At 39.1% G+C, this 15,071-nt stretch overlaps 2 protein-coding genes across 3 annotated transcripts in view; one reads left to right on the top strand and one right to left on the bottom strand.

Moving 5' to 3' along the window:
- The window catches only part of LOC117471376 (low choriolytic enzyme-like), an 82,941-nt gene extending 68,419 nt beyond the window's left edge, over window positions 1–14,522 (top strand). Inside the window, exons 2-3 of the mRNA XM_034116342.1 lie at window positions 13,816–13,897; window positions 14,279–14,522. Of these exons, the coding sequence (XP_033972233.1) occupies window positions 13,816–13,897; window positions 14,279–14,405 (209 nt within the window). The 3' untranslated portion in view covers window positions 14,406–14,522. The remainder of the gene's footprint in view (window positions 1–13,815; window positions 13,898–14,278) is intronic.
- LOC117471375 (low choriolytic enzyme-like) lies at window positions 286–5,374 on the bottom strand. 2 transcript variants are annotated; one of them, XM_034116341.1, is made up of 10 exons: window positions 5,267–5,374; window positions 5,069–5,167; window positions 4,874–4,898; window positions 4,707–4,754; window positions 4,195–4,323; window positions 3,966–4,083; window positions 2,467–2,645; window positions 1,143–1,224; window positions 870–997; window positions 286–717 (listed from the first exon to the last, which is right to left on the bottom strand). In XM_034116341.1, exons 1-9 carry the CDS (start codon window positions 5,357–5,359, stop codon window positions 871–873), a joined length of 900 nt encoding a protein of 299 aa, XP_033972232.1. In that variant the 5' UTR covers window positions 5,360–5,374; the 3' UTR covers window positions 286–717; window position 870. The 2 variants fall into 2 exon arrangements, with proteins under 2 accessions (XP_033972232.1, XP_033972230.1); XM_034116339.1 differs by having other exon boundaries at window positions 4,707–4,757.
- Window positions 14,523–15,071: the final 549 nt, after the last annotated feature.

Here is a 15,071-nt window from a genome sequence, read left to right on the forward strand (position 1 = left end):
CATTTTGCATGATAGGTCCCCTTTAAATATTTGATGCCTAAAGTACATTTCCTGATAATCCTTTTACTTAACTTGGTTATTGAATACAGAACAATTACTTGTCATATGTTTTTAAGAATGTATCTGAGTATTTATCCCACCAATGCTTTAAAAAAAATGCATTCTTTCTGTTAATGCACTTAGTATGATGAAACCTACAAAAACATTGTGCATTTAAATCATAGTTACGGACTCAATGTGAGATTAATTGCAGCTTTTTTTCTAATTTAAAGAAATACAAAGTCACGTTTTTTTCCCCAGAAACTTTAATCAACAAATGAATAACTTCAGTTCAAAGAATAATACAAAGTCATTGAAATCATCAGTATCAATCAGCAATTACATTACATCAATGTGTTTTTTGTCATTGTTTCTATGATAAATTGATTGTTTAAATTGTTTTCATTTTTCTTCTCCTAGACACATCAGTAACAATTGAATGTGTCTTTGGCCCACTAAGTATAAAACCATAACCATATCATAAAGAGTATATTTTAAAATCAATATAGTGACTAAATGATTTAAACCCAATAACAAATGATTTAAAGAAAGGCTGAGCCATCTAGATTGATTGACCTCAGCAGAAAGCTAGCCAGTGATAAACAACAGATCTGGACCTTCGGATGAATCATGAAAAGCCAGGAGTTGAAGTATCTGGAGGCCGACCCTTTCCCGTTTCTGGTGAGGGAAAAAACAATGAGATTCAGATAAACAATATTTCGACCCTATGTTTTTCTAGTTCTGCTGTTACAGCTATATTAGTAGTTGAATGTATCTGCTATGTTTAGGTTTTCGAGTATTGGAGAATATAGAATTATTTTCCCACTTACATTAACATTGGTAAAGCCGGTTGACAAGAGCGATGTCAATATTGCTCATCGTACGAGCATTCCCAAAGTTACGACTCGGATTGCTCTTAGCGAGGATGGTTGGTTGTCCATTCTTGCTGAAGGCGTATCTTGAGGATCAAAAGAAGACAACATGTTTGGCAAACAGTGCTGCACACACACATCACAAGCACACAAACACTTCCTTCTGACTCACAAATAATGTTGACTAATGTTGACTAATATTGACTGACATACACTCACACAAACACTCACTTGCTGTAGTGCATGACAGAGTTGAAGTCGTAGGGAGTACCGAAGTTGTTGGTTTGCCGCTTCAAAAAGTTATGTTTTTGTCCTGCACACGAAGAGAGAACAAGAGAGAAAAATAATTAACAACAGCGTTTACATTATTGCCATTACATAACAGTGGATTGAAAATGTGAAAACAATGCTTGCTTAAAAGCATACTGGTAGACAGCCAACCATTTTAATCTATTAGTTACTATTGGATGGATTTGATATGGACATTCATGGTCCATTCAAATATCTCAACATCTATAAGATCGATTGGCACAAGATTCACAGATAATATATTTAAACTAGAGAATGTAATTGTGGTGGGAATCAACTGCAATGCTTGCTTGAATATGTAATAGAAAGGTGAAGAAACAGTAATATTTGGATAATAGGGAATGGGTTTCATACTAATGAATGTCATAGAAATTTGAATAATACACATTATATAAAAAAGTTACATAAAACTCCCAATGTATGAAAAAGATGAAATATTTTAAGTCTGAATGCATCAATCAATACAGATTTATATTTTTTAATTGTATTTTAACTTAATATGGACAAAAAAAGTTAAAAATCCATGAAAAAGCTGCAGTACATTTTAATTGCAACCATATCAGCTAAAATCCTGAATTGCCAATAATAAAATGTTGAACATTTCTGAATGAATGAAGTTTCAATGAGACAGTATAGAATAGGCTGAGACAGTCTTTTAAAATCCATTCAGTGTGTCATTTTTTGTGCTGAGTATCGGTAATCAAATCACCCGTGTCTGCTCTGCGTGGAAAGATCAAAGGTTTCCATGGAGACATTGAGTAATCAGTGAGGGGAGAGTCCATGGATGCTTCATTTAAAAGTCCCTCCCTAACGAACGATTTGTATGATTTTTGATTGTTTTGGGTCAGAGATGTGGATGGCATGGCAGTTTATCTAACGATGTGCAGCGGCTTCTCTGAGGAAAGACATATGGGGTTTGGAGTTTTTGTCACTTCAGAGCTCTCAAGAGGCAGATTTAAAAGTTATTTATTTCAAAAATGATATTGTTCAACTCATGTCAACTTCTCAGATCAGATGTCATGCACAAACACTAAACGCAAGACAGGGTCTTGTCAAGGGGGATGGAGGATGTGCAAACTGCGAAATGGGAAAGACCCCCCAGAGCTGCTATCATGGCTATGACTCTGACGTTGGTGAATTTTCATTGAAGAGGCATAAACTTTAAACTCACCCCTCACCCCTGTGTTTTTGTATAAGATATGAGACAACCAGGACTGTGAAGAAGAGCGTTTGTGTGTGAGCTGACCTGGCTTAATGTTCTGGGTGAGGATGGAGACGTAGCTGTCTCTGTCGGAGCGGACTTGCTCGTGAGCGAAGCCCAGAGCGTGGAGAACCTCGTGCTGCACTGTGGATGTGTACAAACAACCATTTTTCCTCAGGGAGATAGCCTGTCCTCTACTCTGTCGTCCCAGGTAGGACCAGCACCTGTCTCACACACACACACACACACACACACACACACACACACACACACACACACACACACACACACACACACACACACACACACACACACACACACACACACACACATACACATACACATACACATACACATACACATACACATACACATACACACACACACAGAGAGAGAGGGGGAAGAAAAACCCAGTAAGAATAGATGTTGTTCATACATTTCTCGCTTCAAGTACTATTAAGTTTTAAAAAGGAATTCTCAGTTTTCTACAACTGATACTATATTACAGTACTTAAGAACTGTACTCAGATAGAAGGTAGTCGTACATACTCTGAGTATATAGATCTTAACACACTGAATACTTTTTATTGGTCATGTTTCACATATCATTATTATATTTTATCTGTTTTATAATACTTAGATAGGTTTACTTATTTTAATGCAGGAATTAAAGTACAGTATGAGTACTTCTTGTGAAGTAAAGGATCTGAATACTTCTTCCACCACTGCCAATAAGGAAGCTGAAATAATGGGCTCTTCATAGATAACAATGCAAAATGATATAACCTGCCAAACAAGTGGCACGTGATCCATCAGCTGGCTCGTTTATGATAGCTTTACTAGATTCCATAAACTATTTTATTACTATTAATACTCTATTATTACAACAAATACGTTGTTAAAGCATGCTGTGATTTAACAATAGTTCAACAACTCTCTTAAGTTCTTCAGTAAAATGGAATATATATCCATTTGACTTAAAGTAACTTACTGGCTAATTGTTTCCAGTCATTTTAATGCTAAACCTATCCCATAATCAACTTAAAAAGAAAATGAATCCATGATAACGCAACACCTCACATTTTTTTTGCAGTCAACGCAATTAACTGTACTTAACATTAAATCAGCACTCGTGTGTGATCCAAATCTTTCTCATTAACACTGTTGTTAATTAAGCTGAACATACAGCCTCGAAAAACATTATTAATAGGTTGTATAATAACTATCAGGAAACTTGAAATGTTGTAAAATGATTCACTTTGAGCTCAGAATCGGTTTCTTCTTTTTTCCTCTCCCATCAATCAAGTACAAGCAACTAAATGTAATATCTGGTCACCCTGTACGTATATAAAGAATTTAAATTAAACCCCCCACGAGCAGCAACAATGATAAAATGCTGTTCTGACGTACTTAAGTATGATTTTCTTCAACACTGACATGAAGCAAGATCACGACCAACCAAACAGAAATGGATTCAGACTTAGAAAGTTCAAATGTAATCACAGAATAATGAGATTTAATTGTTTTACTTTGAGTGTTCTTACCCAGATCCAGAGAAGAAGTGGAGGTAATTTCGATGACTCCTCCTCCAGACAAAGCGAATGCAGGTGGATGTGTGGAAGGTCAGCAGGGCTCGGATGATGATGTTGCGCTCTGATCTGGCTGCAGAAACAAAGAACAGGGTGCTGAGCAGTGTTCTCGCCAAACCTGGTCTGCCTTCCAGCATAACATCTCACATTTAGATTACATTTTAGGGCTCAAAAGTGAATTTACTGTATCTGCGGGAGATGTAGATGGGTACGTAGACGTATCTTCTTTTGGGCCATTTGCAGCCTCTAGCCGTGCAGGCAACTGCATTCCTTGCCAAACTTTGAACAATGTCGCCGTCGACCAGGCGCGTTGCTGCAGAACAATAAGTAGAACAGACATGTTCATGAATATCCGTACCAGGAGTCTGGAGTTTCACAAATGTCATCGAAATTGACCAATGGGCTGAGGCTAAGGTTTGTTTTCCCTTTAAAAAAAACATTTTAACAAGTTACAAATCTCACAAGCATGTCTGACCAACAATGAAAACATGTAAAATGTCCTCATATTAAACAAGCTGAAACAAACAGATGTTTGGGGGAAATCCTTTATAATAAATGTCTGCAATGGTAACTTTTTACAACTCGTTTTCTGTTGTTCGACTTTGAGAAACAGAGATGATATCTACAGCAAGTCTCATTGTGTTTTTGCCATCATGTTTTGGGGATTTTGGATGGAAAATATAAAACCTTTCTTACTTATGTTAGCATTAGCTCTCTCGATGATGTCAGAGGCATCCAAAGACTCTTCTGAAACAACAGAGAAAACAAATTATACCAGAACATTTAAAAGTCAGATGTGAATCAAGAGAAACTAAGAAGAAAACAAATGTCAATATACAGTCAATTCTTCATTTTCAACTCACGTTTTTCTCCGTTATCAGTAGCACCCTGCAAAACGAATGAACAACATTATAAATATAAAAAATATGTTATTTTTCTTCAATGTTATTCATACAAATAAAATAATGTATGCCCTTTTTTCTATAAATAAAAAATAAACATTATGTTTGTCAATCCCACAACAATTGTTTGTGTTAACATGAAAGAGTCAGACTTACCGGAGGAATGGCCGACAAAGAGATGAAGAGGACGAAAAGCAAAACTGGAGTCATGACGGTGGTCCTCTGCAGATAAACCTCAAATCTGAAAGTCAAAATCTGAAAAGTGTTTGGTGGTCAAGGAAAAGGTTTGGTATACATACGTTCTAAATTATTTACAAGAACAAAAATACTGAGAAGAGGATCAGTGGAGCTTACCTGCTGTAGCTGACTGTGATGCTCGATGCAGCAGGTTCTCAGATCCTCACGCTTTATAGAAAGCTGTGAGAGTGTGTCAGAGGATGGACACATATCTGTAAACCTCAGCTGTCACAACACATTGTATTAATGGAATGCTACTCAAGAAGAATTAAACTGAAATGTATATTTACCAGGAAGGAAATTCATCTCTTTACTGTAAGTACACGTACAAAGAAACATGTGAATGTATGAGTCATTATCACGAAACAAATGTCCTATTGTTCATCTTTCAAACAAACAGGAAGTATGAAAACAAGGAATCACTTAACAAATATAAGATGAACATATTTTGATCACCAGGGGTGAAACTCAGTTGTTGTTGTTGCAGCAGCAGCACAACAACAGAAAAGTACAGATTAATATGGAAGGTAATAAATAAATAACAATGGATTACATTTAAGTTTAAGCTATCCAAGGAGGATATGATAAATATACTGTAGATTTATGAGATGCACTTTTTGACAACACTAAAAGGCATATACAGTATATTTGCTCATGCATTACCATGTGGGCCGTCAGGGCCAGCAAGGCTTTCTCTGCTGGGCTAAACACTATCAGACACTGCTCAGTCAATTTGGTCACCTGTCAGGATACCAATTAAACCTTCACAAAAGCGAGCTCTTTCCTATCAATGACAAAGCACAAACCTTGAACTTCACCTACCTGCCTTTTAAAATTGAAAGCTACAAACTTTCTTATTTGGGTGTATCAGTTACAAGGAAATACAAATACCTATTCAGAGAAAACTTGCTGGTTCTCTTAAATCAGGTAAAACAAACACTGACACAGTGGTCACCTCTGTCAATGTCCCTTGTAGGCCGTGTCAACTCAATCAAAATGACCATCCTACCTCCATTTCTTTATCTTTTTCAGGCCCTACCGCTTTTTATCCCTAGATCATTTTTCATTCTCTTATTTCCTATATATGGCAGGGTAAGCGTCCCCGTCTCAACAAGGCCCACCTGCAAAAAAACAAAGCCAATGGTGGTATGGCCCTTCCCAACTTCTGTTTTTACTACTGGTCAACTAATCTGCATCGCTTTGCATTTTGGTCTCACTTCCACGGCCACCTCGATCCCCCAAACTGGGTGGCCATGGAATTGCACTCAGAGGGTAATATATCTATTCCTGCACTGCTTGGATCCAAACTTCCACTATCAATCAAATCTATCAGAAACCCGGTGGTTAAACACTAAGGATATGGGCTCAATTTAGGAGGTACTTTGGCCTGCCAGACTTTTCTCATCTGAGTCTCATAACAAAAAATGACTAATTTAAACCATCCGTTTTGGATTGTGGCTTTTTAGAATGGCACAGGAAAGGAGTCACTAGTTTTAAAGGTCTTTTCATAGATAACACTCTGGCATCATTCGAGCAGTTGAGCAGGAAATCTTTTTTTTGCCTTGCCTTTTTACAGGCAAGGCATTATATGCTCTCTCAATCACCCAGCCTTTCTATATCTACCGATGCAACCATTGTTGATACCGTTCTCTCCTTAAACCCATATAACAAGATGTCAGATCTAAGGTGTCTCTCCACAGTTAAGCTCAGGGCAGCATGGGAGACGGATATGGGCCTTCCCCTTCCAGTAGATAAATGGACTTATATACTTAAACTGGTTAATTCAACTTCTCTATGTGCGTGTCACTGCTTAATTCAGTTCAAAGTGGTACATATAGCTCATATTTCAAAAGTCAAACTATCCAAAATGTATCCTGATGTTAGTCCCTGCTTTGATAAATGCCAAAATAATGAAGCCTCTCTCATTCATATGTACTGGTCCTGTCCCCGCCTAAGCATGTAGTGGACGGAGATTTTCCAAACTCTATCCCAAGTGTTAAGTATTGAACTGGATCCAAATCCTCTGGCTACCCTATTTGGGGTAACAGGAAAGGAGATGTGTTTAACTGCACAACGGCGGCGATCTCTGTCCTTTGCTCTCCTCTTAGCTCGTCGAGCCATCCTGCTTAGATGGATAGACAGTTTCCCGCCCACTCATCTACAGTGGTTGACAGATGTTATGTCCTGTATGAAACTTGAAAAGATCAGTTACTCACTTCTATACTCAAACAGCACATTTCAGGAAGCCTGGGGACCTTTTATACATGCATTCCAAACTCTGTAAATCATTCTGTTATTGGTTTAGCTTAAGTGCAGCATATGTATGTATGTATGTATGTATGTATATGTGTAGGTTGCATGTGTGTATATGCATGTGTGTATATGCATTTGTTTTACATGCACATATACTCATCCAACAATATGTCTGGCATATATTTGTGTGTATAAGGATCACTGGCAGTGAATGTAGGGGATTACTTTAGTCGTTGTTATTGTTTGTTTGTGTTTTTCTTGTATGTGTTTTTTGTACATACAATCAGCACAGACCAATGGCTCATTTGTATTGGCATATATTAAGTTTACCATTACTGTTTGATGTTCTTATAAACGAGTCATGTTTATCATAGAACTTGGTTTAATAACCTATTAGTGACGGAGCAACATTATATCCACATGGCTGTTATCATCACAATACACGAACCACGCCTGTAGATCCCTACCACCGGTACGGTGTCTGCAGAAGGACAACAGAGACCAAATGCGAATACTCTACATCCCCTTTCTTTAGCTCTTCCTACAGTAATGAACAAAACTGTTATACTGAACACATATGACAGAACATACAAAATGCTGCGAATGTACACATTATCAAACTATGTGTGCATTTAGCAACTGATGAACACTACACAATCTCAAAGAATGAGTGTAGCAATTAACTCAGTAATTACTACAGTAACAAAGTAGATTACTAAAATAGAGTACATTTGCACTGTGAAACAAAACTTTAAGTCTCAATATGGCATTACTGTGTGAACTAACAGTTTAGAGTCATTGTTCTCAGAGTGGTATGCTTGTGCATACATGACAAAGCTTCAGTCTCTGTATTTGGGATTAGGCTTGATAGCACGGCCTGAGCGTGTCCTGTAGACACTCTCGGGAGTGTCTGACAGCAGTTTAGCTGTGGGAACATCAGCCCTCATGTGTTCACTGTTCAGTGATTCCTGTGTGTGTGTGTCACAATCTGTAAACTCAAGTCCTGTGTCTTGATGATCGGTGTCACTTGTAGAGGTGCGTGACGGGACCGGCTCATCTACAGGCAGAATGTGCCTACGATTCCTTCTGTACAGCTTCCCCTCTGAGTGGACGACGTACGACCGGGGTTCCTTGCAGATCTCTTGAATCATTCCAGTCCTGTTGTAACCTTGTGGGGTCTGCATCCTAACAACCTGTCCTTCCATCAAAGGTTGTAGTGGTCGGCTTGACTTATCATAGCACTGTTTTTGATACAACCTCTTGTTTAGAAGCTGGGCTTTTACCTCTTGTGGGTGACGCATATCTGGCTCAAGCAGCTTCACCGAGACTGGGAGTGTTGTACGTGTTTGTCTCGACATCAGTCTCTGTGCAGGAGATCCTAATTTTGTGTCACGTGGTACATTCCTGATGTTTAATAGGTTAAGAAAAACATCAGTTCCATCTCTATGAGATTTCTCCATGAGCTGCTTCGCACTGCGCACAGCCCGTTCAGCTAGCCCGTTGGACTGGGGATACTCAGGGCTGCTGGTAATATGAGTGAAGTCCCACTGTGAGGCAAAGTCTTTAAAGCGCTGGCTAGTAAACTGCCTTCCATTGTCTGACATGAGTGTGTGAGGTGCTCCATGAACTGAGAAATGTCTTTTCAGCTTTGCAATGACTGTTGCTGCAGTGATATCACGAAGCATGTCTATCTCATACCAGCCTGAGTATGAGTCCACTAGCACTAAGTATTGCTGATTGTGCCACTCAAAGATGTCAGTTGCTACAGTTGACCACGGCAGGTCTGGAACTGGATGCAGATGGAGTGGTTCTTTCTGCTGGTGTGGTTTTGTGCTGTTACATACAGAGCATGACTGTATTTCTGTGTGAATGTTGTCTGTCATATTTGGCCAGAAAACAATGCCACATGCTCTCCGCTTTGTAGCTTCTTCACCAGGATGTCCTCTGTGCATGATGCTGATGTATTCTTTCTGTAGTGACAGAGGAATAACTGCTTTGTGACCCTTCATTATGACTCCATTTTCAACAATCAGTTCGTCTCTGAAAGGAAAATACGGTCTAATGGCATGTGGAAGATTATGCTGTTTAGCGGGCCACCCGTGTCTGACAGTGGTGCTGAGTGTTTGCAGAGTCATGTCTTCAGCGGTGTGCCTCTCTAACTCTTCTAAGCGAGAGGAAGATATGTAGTTAACAGTCATTACGTCGAAGTTGTCCTCTTCTTCAGCTTGCTGAACTGTGGAGCTGCGGGGAGCTCGCGACAAAGTGTCAGCCAGGAACATTTGCTTTCCGCATTTGTACACAAGAGTGATGTCGTACTTTTGTAGTCGTAGCATCATTCTTTGTAGTCTTGCAGGTGCTGTGTGTATGGGCTTTTTTAGTATGGTGACGAGGGGCTGGTGGTCTGTTTCAATAGTGACTGGTTTACCATAGATATAGTCATTGAATTTTGAACATGCAAAGACCACTGCCAACAGCTCTTTTTCGATTTGAGCATATCTGGTTTCCGTTTCAGTTAGCGTACGCGAAGCATACGCTACGGGTTTTCCTTCCTGCAAACACGCTGCACCGAGTCCGTACTGTGAAGCATCACAGGTAAGTGTCACTGGCTTGTCAACATCATAGTATAGCAACACCGGTGGGCAAGACATGCGTTTCTTTAAATCTTCAAAAGCTTTCTGCTGCTGTTCATGCCATGTCCATTCTGTGTCTTTATGTGTGAGCTGCCGTAGTGGAGCTGACAGCTGGCTGAAGTTTGGTATGAACTTTCCAAGGTAGTTGACCATCCCCAGAAATCTTTGTAAGGCTGGGACGTCTGCTGGCACTGGCATCTCACTAATAGCACTTGTTTTGGAAGGATCTGCTTTGAGTCCTTCACTGGTGAAAACATGGCCGACATAGCCGACTTGGCTTAGCCTGAACTTGCACTTGAGGGGGTTAAGCCTTAAATTAACCTCCCTGACCCTGTTAAGCACTTTTCTCAGGTTGGCGTCGTGCTCTGCAACATCTTTACCTGCATGTTTGATGTTCTTATAAACGAGTCATGTTTATCATAGAACTTGGTTTAATAACCTATTAGTGACGGAGCAACATTATATCCACATGGCTGTTATCATCACAATACACGAACCACGCCTGTAGATCCCTACCACCGGTACGGTGTCTGCAGAAGGACAACAGAGACCAAATGCGAATACTCTACAATTACTATATGACAAACACTGCTTATGGATTGTCGAAAGACTCGAAACTAAATAAAAATATTTTTATTTGAACACCATCAGAATCACTGATTAACCTTCTAATATCGTTTTTTCATTAACATGTATTAAAATATTGCTAATACTCTATTCTCTTCATTGTATAGCTTTCCTCTGTGTTGCACTCGATTGTGCTCCGTCCAGTAATGGTTGTAAATGTTGGAGCTTTTATCCGATCATATTTAAGTCAAATAAATCTGCACTGAGGCCTTCAGAATCAACAGTCAGAATCAGAATACCTTTATTCGTCCCACAGTGGGAAAATGTACATTGTTACAGCAAAAGTGAAGATAGAGACAAACAAAATAAAACACTTTTAGATAAAAGGGAATGCACAAAAAATATAAAATAAAAAATTCAAAAAATGTAAGTGTTGGCACTTGTAGCTTGCAATAAATGTCAATGAAACTGTTGCATTGACACCGGGGCCATCCAGCAGGCGTACAATGTTGTCGGCATTTTTACGTCCTTTGATTGGATTGTCAGCTCTAGCAAACACTAGGGTTTGCAGCGACCTGCTAGCAAACGGCACCTGTAGCGTCCTTATCAACCTGCACAAGGTAAAATATTTGCATTTAGATTTTAATACTGTTTCTTCGACCCACAATGGCTGACAGCGGAGGAGAAATTAATTTGTAGAAGCTTGCAAGCCTGTCGCAGCCGGGGAAAGGGTTTGTTCGCCACTTTCAGTTCATTAACTACGAGCTTTACCCTTGGCTCACAGCCACCGAGGACTACCACACATTGTATTGCTGGGAATGCCTGATATTTGATACTGAAAAACGTGGTGTTTGTGCCATAGAGGGTTTGTAAACTTGAGTTGTCTAACCAAGGCAGCGGCGAAACACCATAGCATGCCTGGACACTTACAAGCAACGGTGCATTTGAAACTTTTGGGGAAACCCGAGTGGATCTACAGCTTAACGAAGTACGCAGGGAGACGGAGCTCAACAATGGTGTTTGCCAGAAATACTACTGGACAGACTCGTCTTTCCGCATTAGCCTCCACAGCAATAGAACAGAATGGAGGCGTGTGGCGCAGTGGATAGAGCCTTGGTATGGTGGATCAGATGGTCACAGGTTCAAACCCCACTGCAATCAGCATGTCGTTGTATCCCTGGACAAGACACTTCACCCCAAATTGCTCCTGTGGGGATTGCCCACAGTATTGAGTATGTAAGTCGCTTTGGATAAAAGCGTCTAACACGTAACATGTAATGTAATGTAATGTAACAGGACTTATAATTTGAACTGTAACAGAGTCATTGAACTCTTCTTGAGGAAAGAAAGATGGATTTGTGTACTAATAATCAAACATATTGCTGAGTATAGGCTAAAGTGACTTCATTCTTTTAATATTTTCTTGTCTTTTTTTCAAGTAAATATTGAAGCTTCTGCCGGAACGATGGATGTGGCCCAGCTGTGGCTGCAGTGAAAGGAGACTTGTGTAATTGTGTTATTTGGGTTTCTTTATTCGTAATGGCATTCATTCTTGCTACATTAGATACCTATCTGTGATAAGGATTTTTGTTTTTAAAAATGGTCTCGCACCCTTTTACTTGAAAAATGCCATGCAGCCCCCCGTAAAACTTTGTTGAGCCTACAGTAGGTTGGGAACTACAGCTCTTATTTGGTCCATTCTGACATCACATACTGTATGTGCTGCCAATCAGCATGCGAACGCGCCACATTCTCCAGAGCTTCTGGGAGGAGGTTGAACTTTCATTTCCAAACAAAGAAGTCGAACTTCACCGACATTGTTATGTTTTTTCCATGAGATACAAGAATTTGTTTCCTGGTGAACAAGTTTCTGGTAGGTGTTGTCCTTCCTTGAGTTTCTGTTTACATAGAGTGGAGGAAATAATGATTTGATCCCTTGCCAATTTTGTACGTTTACCCACTTACAAAGAAATGAACAGTCAGTTTTCAGTGAAAGTAAGAATATCAAAAAGAAAATCATATAAAAGATAAAAATGTATTTGCATTTAACTGGGAAATAAGTGTTGATCCCCTGGCAACAAACAAGTATTCTGGCTCCCACAGACGGGTAACATAAGTTCTGTTCCTTTAAAAAATAACTCCTAATATCAACTTGTTACCTGTATACACAGTTAAATGCAAATACATTTTTCATCTTTTATATAATGTCAATTTCTGGATTTTTCTTTTTGATATTCTTACTCTCACCGTTAAAATCAACATACCATTACAATTATAGACTGTTCATTTATTTGTAAGTGGGCAAACTTACAAATCTGCAAGGGATCAAATCATTATTTCCTCCACTGTAATAATATTATTTTAACTTTAAAATGTCTGTGACAGAGTAGAGGACAGCTTGTCTCCCTGAAGAAAAATGGTTGTTTGTACACAGACACAGTGCAGCACGAGGTTCTCCACGCTCTGGGCTTCCAGCACGAGCAAGTCCGTTCCGACAGAGACCGATACGTCTCCATCCTCTCCCAGAACACTAAGCCAGGTCAGCTCACACACAAACGCTCTTATTCACAGTCCTGATTGTACAGTATGTGTTGTATGAAAAAATTATGCGACAGAGAGGTGAGTTTAAGTTCATGCCTTATGTCTGAAAAGCCACCAACATCAAAGTCATTGCCTTGATAGCAGCTCTGCTAGGTCTTTCCCATTTCCCAGTTTGTACATCCTCCATCCCACTTGAAAAAGGCCCTTTCTTGTGTTTGGTGTTTTAACATGATAACATCTGATAATTACATGTCGACACAAAGAAAATCTGAGGCTGGGAAAGGTGTTAGCTCTGCAGAGATAGTTATTGGACACATTTGGATTTGTATCTGATGATGGCCCTAGGGAAAGTAAGAAGATCACCATAAATAATTAGAATAAATTATCTGGGAATTTTGTGCAAAGCCATCTTATAGATGTTGAGATATTTTAATGGATAACTGAAAACGTTCGTCTAGGTGGAGGTAAAGGAAAAGTCATTGGAGTCATCCTGTGTGCACCATGAATGTCCATATCAAATCCATCCAATAGTTACTAATGGATTAAGGTTGTTGGCTGTCTACCAGCATGCCTTTAAGCAAGTTTTGTTTTCACATTTTCAATCCACTGTAATGTAATAGGCAATAATGTAAACACTGTTCTTAATTATTGCTCTCTTGTTCTCTCCTCCTGCAGGACAAGAACATAACTTTGTGAAGCGGCGAACCAACAACTTGGGTACTTCCTACGACTTCAACTCTGTCATGCACTACGGAAAGTGAGAGTGTGAGGGCATCTGTATGTATGTTCAAATGTGATGTCAGTCGAGGGACTACATGTACTAAGATGTTTCACTTTAGTAAAAGTTGCCATTCTAGGTTTAGCCCTGCATTCAATATCAAACATTGAATGATCATTGATTTCTTCAAGTTTGGGTAAAGTGAAGTTGAATTCCATCCAATATTGCATTAAATCAGTTTTAAGTCTTAAATCTAACTTGCCTATTGCTGTAAGAACCTTGTATTAGGTTAACTAAAATACCTAACAAACAAGTCCACATTACAACATCATTTGTGAGTCAGAAGCAAGTGTCTGTGTGCTTGTGATGTGTTTGTGCAGCTCTGTATGCCAAATATGTTGTCTTCTTTTGATCCTGAAGATACGCCTTCAGCAAAAGCAGGCAACCAACCATCCTCGCTAAGAGCAATCCGAGTTTTAACTTTGGGACTGGTCGTACGATGAGCAAGAATGACATTTTCCGTGTCAACAAGCTTTACCAATGTTAATGTAAGTGGGAAATAATGCTATACTCTCCAAAACTGGAAAACAGCAGTTACATCAACCTACTAATATAGCTGTAACAGCAGAACAAGAAAACATAGGGTGAAATATTGTTGATCTGATTAATTAAAATCTCTTTTTTCTTTTTCTCACCAAAAACGGAAGAAATGGGTCGGCCTCCAGATACTTCGACTCCCGGCTTATTATGATTCAACCAAAGGTCCAGATCTGTTGTACTGCAAGAGTTTGAGTTTAGCAACAGAAACATATTATTATTACATCAATCTAGATTGCTCAGCCTTTCTTTAAATCAATTGTTATTGGATTTAAATAATGTATTAAACGTATTGATTTTGTCCTAATGATAAACTGAGATATATGAATACAGTTTTCCTATATCTCGGTTTATCATTCGTTTCTGTGAAGAAAAACTCAATTAAAGGGTTATTTATTTGTATATTCATAAAGTTTGGAATATTCTTTAAGACATAAACTTTCTTTTTTAATCTTACAGGATAAGCCAATGGGAAGACATAGAGCCTTAATGCTAAACAGACTCAGCCTGAACTAGTGTTGCACGGTGCACCGATACTAGAAAGGTATCGCGATACCCTGCTGTTAAAAACGTTACGATTCCTCCATTTCATTAGTATCAGGGGTCATCCCCTGAG

Source organism: Trematomus bernacchii, unplaced genomic scaffold (genome assembly GCF_902827165.1).
Source record: "Trematomus bernacchii unplaced genomic scaffold, fTreBer1.1, whole genome shotgun sequence".
NCBI lineage: Eukaryota > Metazoa > Chordata > Actinopteri > Perciformes > Nototheniidae > Trematomus > Trematomus bernacchii.